Source organism: Zootoca vivipara, chromosome 4 (genome assembly GCF_963506605.1).
Source record: "Zootoca vivipara chromosome 4, rZooViv1.1, whole genome shotgun sequence".
NCBI classification, from domain to species: Eukaryota; Metazoa; Chordata; class Lepidosauria; order Squamata; family Lacertidae; genus Zootoca; species Zootoca vivipara.
Genome location: NC_083279.1, coordinates 75,861,696 through 75,869,646, shown reverse-complemented (window position 1 = coordinate 75,869,646; position 7,951 = coordinate 75,861,696). Strand labels below are relative to the sequence as shown.

Sequence of the window (7,951 nt, the reverse complement as noted above, 5' to 3'; positions counted from 1 at the left end):
ACGGGGTGTTTGTGGCGGGCGGAGGAAGCCAAAAACAAAACAAAACCCCGCGCGCTGTGTAATCAATTCCCCTCACAGTCGCAACAACAGCCCCGGTCTTGCCGCTGCTGCCGCCGCCCTCTCCTTCTCCTCCCAAGACCGAGAAGGTGGACGGCCGCGACGGAGAGAAGCCTGGGCCAGCGGCGACCAAGCTCCGCGCCTCCTCTCCCGGAGTCTCTCTGCGCGAGAGTGAGCGAAAGAGGAGCGGGGCGAGCGAGAAGGGGCTGCTGCTGCTGCTGAGGGAGCTCGGCCACTCCCCCCACGGGCTCCGCAGCGCAGGCGCCCTGGCGGCTACCGCAGGCAGGGGGCGGCAACATGGCGGAGTGAGCGACGGCGGCTGTGGCGGCGGCGTTTTCTGGCTCCACAACAACAGCGGGGGCTGCGGGGCGAGCTTCCCGCTCTCCTTCGCGCTGTCCCCCCCACCTCCAGCCCACCGCCGCCGCCCGGAAGCTTCTCCCGGCGGCCCACAGCGCGCAAGCCCCCGGCCGGCTGCCGGTCTCGGCCGCTTTTGTGGCGCCGTGAGGGGAGAAGCGGTGGAGGAGCGGCTTCGGCTAACGGGGCAGCGGCGCCCATAATAATCCCTCATTATAGAGGCGGGCGCGGGAGCGGCTTCTGGGACGGCCCTTCGGCGGCGGCGGCTCCGGTCCGCTCCCTGCGGCCCCGCCGGGCGCTGCTGCTGCTGCTGTTGCTGCGGTTGTGCCGCTGCGGTGGATGCGCAGCTTCTCGGCCAGGGCGGAGCGCGGCGGCGGCGGCGGCGGCAGGTAGTGTTGGCAGCGGCCGGGGCTAGATGGCGAACGAGAAGCCGGGGTCGGGGCCGGAGCCGCAGCCGGCGCGGCTCATCCCTGTCGGGGCCAGCAGCGGCGGAGGAGGAGTTGGAGGCGCCGCGGGAGCAGCAGTAGCATCAGCAGCACCACCGCCACCAGCACCGACGACGACGACGACGACGGGAGGAGGAGGTGGTGGAGGTGGCTCGGCGGCGGCCGTGATGGGGGAGCTGCGGGCGTCGGGCTCCGGGTCCGTGGTGCTTCCCGCCGGCATGATCAACCCGTCCGTGCCTATTCGCAACATCCGCATGAAATTCGCCGTCTTGATCGGACTCATCCAAGTCGGCGAGGTCAGCAACCGGGACATCGTGGAGACCGTGCTGAACCTGGTAAGGGGTGCGGGGGTCCCTGCCGCAGCTCCTGTGTAGGGAGAGCTCTGGGGACGGGGCTGCCTCTCTTCTCTCGCTCCCCCCCCCCCAAAGGAGAGAAAGCGGATCCCTCTTGAGACTCCCCCGGGCCATGCAGGATCCTAACTACTCTGGTGTCCTCTAACTGCTCCTTCGTGCTCTGCCCCCTCCCTCCCCCTCCTTATTTTGGTCCAGGTGCCTGTTCTCTTCCTAATCTGCCTTCCCCCTCCATCCTTTTCCCCAACATGGAAACTGAAGGGAGGGGCTTTCTTCCTGAGCTACTTTGTCATTTAATCTGGGAGGTCTCCCTTTATCTTTTGCTGGTCCTTGGGGAGCTAGCTCCTTTTAGCCATATGCTTCTACTCTGCCCTCCTTAACAAGCTCCTGCCCACTTTCCTACTCATGGCATCCCTGGTGCCTCCTCCTGACAGGTTTCTCATATCCACCTAGTGACACTTCCCAAGGCCTGAGGCAGATAAATCCCACACCTCCGGAAGTAATACCTTTTCTTTACTGTTAATTAGTGATGACTTCTCTTCCACCACAGATCGTTTTCTGGGGGGTAGCAACACAGACTTCCTTCCTCCTGCCAGCTTTTGTACCAGGCTCCCTTCAGATTCCATTTCCACCTTGTGCTCATGACCTGTACTCACTCTCTGTCCAACTCCTGGCCCTTTTTAGTTTACTTTCTTGTTTTGTTGTTGAGTAGGAGAGTGTATGGAATTCTGCTCTGTCACATAGGCCTATACAGTTCTAATCCGTGCTTCATCGAATGCTTGATCTGAAAAAGTGGATTTAATTGTATTAATTATTCTCAACTTTAGGTGCTCTTAGATAGTCTTGTGACTTCCGTCTGTTGCCAAGCAGAAGGATTTGATAGTACATCTATTTTTAATTGTATAAGATTAAAGAATAGCCCCAGATGGCGTCTTTCCTCTGTTGCTGAAATGTGTGAATGATTTAACCCTATTACCTTGCAGCCCATTGGGTTTGACATGTTGAAGAGAGGTTTTGTCTCTTACAATCTGTTGATTGGGTGAGCTTCTACTACTTTGTTACACCAGGTAGCTTCATTGTCACCTTTATTGTTTGAAATAGCTTTCTTGCCTGCTGTCTGCCTAAATGGTGCTGATCTCCACACATAAACACACCACCCTGGTGCTGCTCCCAGTACATGGAAAAAACATTTCATGTTAGTTAAATTAGCTCATAGTCACTTTGTAGTGCAAACATTAATTGCAGAGTTGTATGGCAAGGTTTTATCTCTACCTACGTTAGAGGTTTAGAAATCTACACGAGAGAGCAAGGAAACTGGGTATAGAAATGAATCACTTTAATTATGAGAGATTTGATGCCTCTCCTGAATGCAAGATTTGCTGCAGCAAAGCTTGTGGAACAGTTGAATGGAAACATCCTGTTCTGGATATAAAATGAGGATGAGAGCTGCTACATGGCAGATGCATTAAAATGCTTTTGTAACAAAGTTTAAACCATCCTATGCTAACCTATGGGCAAAAGCAGGACCTGTGATATAGTTACATTGGTCACTTTGAAGTAATATGTCATTTTTATGTCTAATAAATATTTACCACTGGCCCAGCCTAACAGAATTGTAGAGCTGCAGCAACTGTTTAGAGATAGGCTCTTAAAACATTTGAGCAAATAATGCACAAGAGTTAAAGCTCTGTTTGAGACATGAGGGGGCTGAGTAAATAATGATAAACATGAACAGTTCCTCAGAATTCATATCCATTTCTCAGCTTTAAAAGCTAACCTTTTTAATAAATCACCGGTTTTTTTAAGTTGCTGTAACTTAGTATTTTTAAAGTAATTGTTTATTTATTTCAATGTAGCAGTGGAATAAGGTAATATAGAAAAATAGTTCATTGAGCAGTTTCAAGGAGATCATGCCCTGAAGCCAAGGTGCTTAATCCTTTTCTTTTGTCGTTTTCATCTTTTGTTTGGGCAATTAAACCTCTGAGAAACCTGTTGATGTGTCAAGAAATGCTTTATATGTTCATAACCCAGTTACTAGTTTTTTGGGGGAGAGTGTCTTCTGTCACTGCTTATAAATATGTAGAAATCAGAGGATGCATTTTGAGTAAAGGGGAAAGTTCAGAAGTTGTTTTGATAGCAGTGCATTTTATACTAGAATTGCTCCCCACAAATGTCAAGATGGGACAGGAAAGAAAATTGAGACAACGTTGTGTAGTTTCCCTTTTGGTACAGTCAATACCTGTGAAGAACACAGCTTCAGGTGTGATATGAAGAATCATAAATTCTTTGCAAGGAAATACATTCTGGTTTGAAAACTAGAAAACAAAATTATAATGGTCTATTTCCAGCAGCAGTGAAAGGTTATTGCTGGTGCGTTATTAATTCAGTTTTCATGCAGTTAATATAAAATTAATTTCTTTTATATTTACTTAGAGGAAGCAGGCAAGATAGGCAGAAGCTTGAGAAAGCGAAAGACTGGTGGTCAGGCTAAGTGGGTTTTCTGTAGTTGTAATGTGAATGACTGAATCATTATCTTATGTGACTGCTTTCTGAATGATTAAAAGATACTCCTGTGTGTTTGTTTATCTGACAATTGTATATACAGTTATTTTATTGGTTGCATAGTGGCAATTCTGAAGTACTCTGAAGTGTTATTGTTGGAATTGATAATGGACTAGGTAAAGGTAAAGGGACCCCTGACCATTAGGTCCAGTCGTGACCGACTCTGGGGTTGCGCGCTCATCTCGCATTATTGGCCGAGGGAGCCGGCGTATAGCTTCCAGGTCATGTGGCCAGCATGACAAAGTCGCTTCTGGCAAGCCAGAGTAGCACATGGAAACGCCGTTTACCTTCCCGCTATAGCGGTTCCTATTTATCTACTTGCACTTTGATGTGCTTTCGAACTGCAGGAGCTGGGGCCAAGCAACGGGAGCTCACCCCGTCACAGGGATTCGAACCGCCGACCTTCTGATCAGCAAGCCCTAGGCTCAGTGGTTTAACCACAGCGCGTCCCCAAAATATATATCACATTAATACCTGATAAATAGTTCTTACAATTCATTTTGTGTGAAAAAATGACTACCTAATTATGTGCTGGAAACAATGTAATGGAATTTGAGGGCAATGTTTATGAACTGTTTGATTGTAATGACAGAGGATCTGAAAGTTAAAAGACTCAAATTAACACCTGCATACCAAACACTTCCAAGTTTCACTGAAGTCAGTACAAGTGTGCTTACTGTAATAACCTAAACTGTAGCTGTCATATGTGTTTAAAGCTGCCCCCAAAGCTTTGGATTTGTATTGCATTGCATTTTCTGCTAAGTACCTGAACTATATTTGAAGATTTATGTAAAAAATGCTTCTTGTGTGTGATGGTGAAGATCTGAAAAGAGTGCAATAGTAGAGATTAATATTTGAATATGAAAATGTGTCCTGCATTTAACATTAAACCTAGGCATGATCATATATATATATATATACACACACACACACACACACACACACACACACACATACACACACACACACACACACACACACACACACACACACACACACACAAACATTTTTGTTATTTTGTGTTCAGCTATACTTTAAGTTACTAAATTATGAATACAGTGGTGCCTCTAGTTACGAAATTAATTCGTTCTGGAGGTCCGTTCTTAACCTGAAACTGTTCTTAACTAGAGGCGTGGTTTCACTAATGGGGTCTCTTGCTGCCGTTGCGCCGCTGGCACACAATTTCTGTTCTCATCCTGGGACAAAGTTCTCAACTCAAGGTAACTTCCAGGTTAGCAGAATTTGTAACCTGAAGTGTTTGTAACCTGAGGCGTTTGTAACTCAAGGTACCACTGTACTGTACTTGTATTGTAAATGAGTCGTTTTTCTGCCAATGGTTTGATCCTGTCCCACTCACTGCTTCCTTTAATGTAGGAAAACCATTTAAATGTATTTATATGTGTATTGGGCCATTTAAAGTAAGCATTTCTTCCTGTTACTAATGAAAATAGTACTCACATTTAAAAGTGTGAATAAGTAATTAGATATTTGTATAGAATTATGTAATCGAGGTTCTTGCACTAAAGAAGTGCTGTGCTCATAGGTTTCTACAGGATTGAGTAATGTTTGCAGAATTTGGTTAGATTTTGGTCAACTGCAGAACATCAGTTTAATGTTTAATGTTAAAGTCCATGTTTAATGGATTTTTGTGTTTTAGTATTCTGTTGGAAGCCGCCTAGAGTGACTGGGAAAACCCAGCCAGATGGGCGGGGTATAAATAATAAATTATTATTATCACAGATCAAGCTTCATCTTCCCATTACCAAGAAACTTCCAGTGTTAATGTTTGTGCATGCATAGCTGATTTAAATAATGCTGTTCAGAGCCACAGCAATATCAGACCCGTGTTATCTGTGGAAATCACTTAGGAAAAGTTAAATCTTAATTTTTGATCAAATATTGAACTTTATTCTTTTTATTTCATGAGGTTTATACTTGTTTGCCAAAATACTGATTTGCCATTATTGATTTATTGTTTAAGTTTTTAATCTTATTGTATTATATTGCATTGATTTATTTAAAATAATTTATAAAGGGTTTTAATGGGAAATCCCTAAGTAGTGTACAGAGAACAATATAAAACAATTACTGCATTGATTTTCAAATAAAATCAGAAAATTTTAATAGAGATATACATAACTTGTTTATTGTCAGGATAGGCTTGCTGAAACAAAAGTTGTAGCAGGCATCTATTATAGCTGGTTTCTGTTCTATTGTAGTGCTTCTCTGGAAAAGTTTCTTTCAAGGGAGGTGTTTAAATAACAACAGGGCTTATCCTTTTTCTCTGCCCAAGTCATGCCCAGGTTTGAAGGAAATGGGACAGAAACTTCTAATTGTTACTGTAAACTTCTAGTGATGTTCAGCTTTAAAGCAAAGGTTTCTTGTGAACCCAACAACTGGCTTTGAAATCAGAACACTCAGTGGTCTCCAGGTTGAAGTGAATATTATTGCCTTGGCTTATGGTTATATCAATTAAAGGTAAAGGAGAGGGATCAGATTTCCATGGGCCTAAGAATGTTATGGTGAAATTCCAATCTGAGTGTGAGGAAAATATAGAAGTTAGTTAAACTATTGACCTTCAGATCTAACAACAAAAATGATAAACAGCTGACAAAGTAGGACTGATAGTGAGAGAGTGGTGTGACATTTTACGTACAGTTTATGAACACCTCGGTTTACGAATTTTCGGTTTATGAATGCCGCAGACCCATCTGGAACAGATTAATTCACTTTCCATTACTTTCAATGGGAAAGTTCGCTTCAGTTTATGAATGCTTCAGTTTTTGAACAGACTTCCGGAACCAATTACACCCATGCTTCGGGTTAAGTACGCTTCAGGTTGAGTACTCCGCGGACCCGTCTGGAACGGATTAATCCACTTTCCATTACTTTTAATGGGAAAGTTTGCTTCAGTTTATGAACGCACTTCTGGAACCAATTGTGTTCATAAACTGAGGTACCACTGTATACTCACATGAATCCAGTCTCATGTGAAAAACAGAGATACGCTAAATCTAGAAAAAGGTTACATCACATAGCTGCCAAGTTATCCCTTTTTTAAAGGGATTTCCCCTGATGCTGAATAGGCTTCCTCGCGAGAAAAGAGAAAACTTGGCAGCTATGTTACATCATAGTTGGAATCCTAGAACAGTGATTCATGTTTAGTTGCAACTAACTAGAGTTGCACCAAATGACCAAGTTTCTTTTTCTTACTCTCTGCATGCTAAATAAAAAAAAATTCCTTCCAGTAGCACCTTAGAGACCAACTAAGTTTGTCATTGGTATGAGCTTTCATGTGCATGCACACTTCTTCAGATACACTGAAACAGAAGTCACCAGATCCCCACATATAGTGAGAGGGTGGGGAGGGGCACCACTCAAAAGGGTGGTGGGAAACTGGACTGTTTATGTCTGCATTTGGTCTTACAGGAAGTATTTACTGCAATTGGTTCCACAAGAAAAGCAAGGGGTGAGATGGCTAAAGATAGTTTTATCATGTGTAATGAGATAAAAATCCAGTGTCTTTATTTAGACCAGGTTTCTCCGTGGTTTTAGGTTTGGTGATAATTTGCAGTTCAGCAACTTTTCTTTCCAGTCCATTTCTGAAATTCTTTTGTAATAAGACAGCTACTTTGAGATCTTGTATAGAATGTCCCGGGAGATTGAAGTGTTCTCCTACTGGTTTCTCTGTCTTGTGATTCCTGATGTCATATTTATGTCCATTTATCCTTTGGCGTAGGGTTTGGCCTGTTTGTCCAATATAGAGAGCTGAAGGGCACTGTTGGCATTTGATGGCATACACAATGTTAGAAGATGAGCAATTAAATAGTCCTGAGATGGTATATTTGATGTTGTTGGGGCCAGTAATGGTGTTGTCTGAGTGTATGTGACAGCAAGGTTGGCATCTGGGTTTATTGCAGGCTCTGGTACCAGTATCCATGTTAAGTCTGGTGGTTGTATTATTGTGGGTGAGTTGTTGTTTAAGATTGGGTGGCTATCTGGAGGCAATGAAAGGATTTGAGAAGGAGAACTGTCATCGTCTAGGAGAGGTTGTAGATCTCTGATGATGCGCTGTACTGTTTTAACTTGGGAGCTGTATGTGATTACTAGTGGTGGTCTGTTATTTTCTTTTTTTGGGTCTGTCTTGTAGCAAGTTCCCTCTGGGTATCAGTCTGGCTCTGT

The 7,951-nt window shown here is 44.2% G+C and overlaps 1 protein-coding gene across 9 annotated transcripts in view; it reads left to right on the top strand.

Moving 5' to 3' along the window:
• Positions 1–345: 345 nt before the first annotated feature.
• NBEA (neurobeachin) overlaps positions 346–7,951 on the top strand; it is a 354,996-nt gene continuing 347,390 nt past the window's right edge. For all 9 annotated transcript variants that reach the window (XM_035114666.2, XM_060273784.1, XM_035114659.2 and 6 more), the window contains exon 1: positions 346–1,192. In XM_035114666.2, coding sequence (XP_034970557.1) covers positions 827–1,192 — 366 coding nt within the window. In that variant the 5' untranslated portion in view covers positions 346–826. The remainder of the gene's footprint in view (positions 1,193–7,951) is intronic.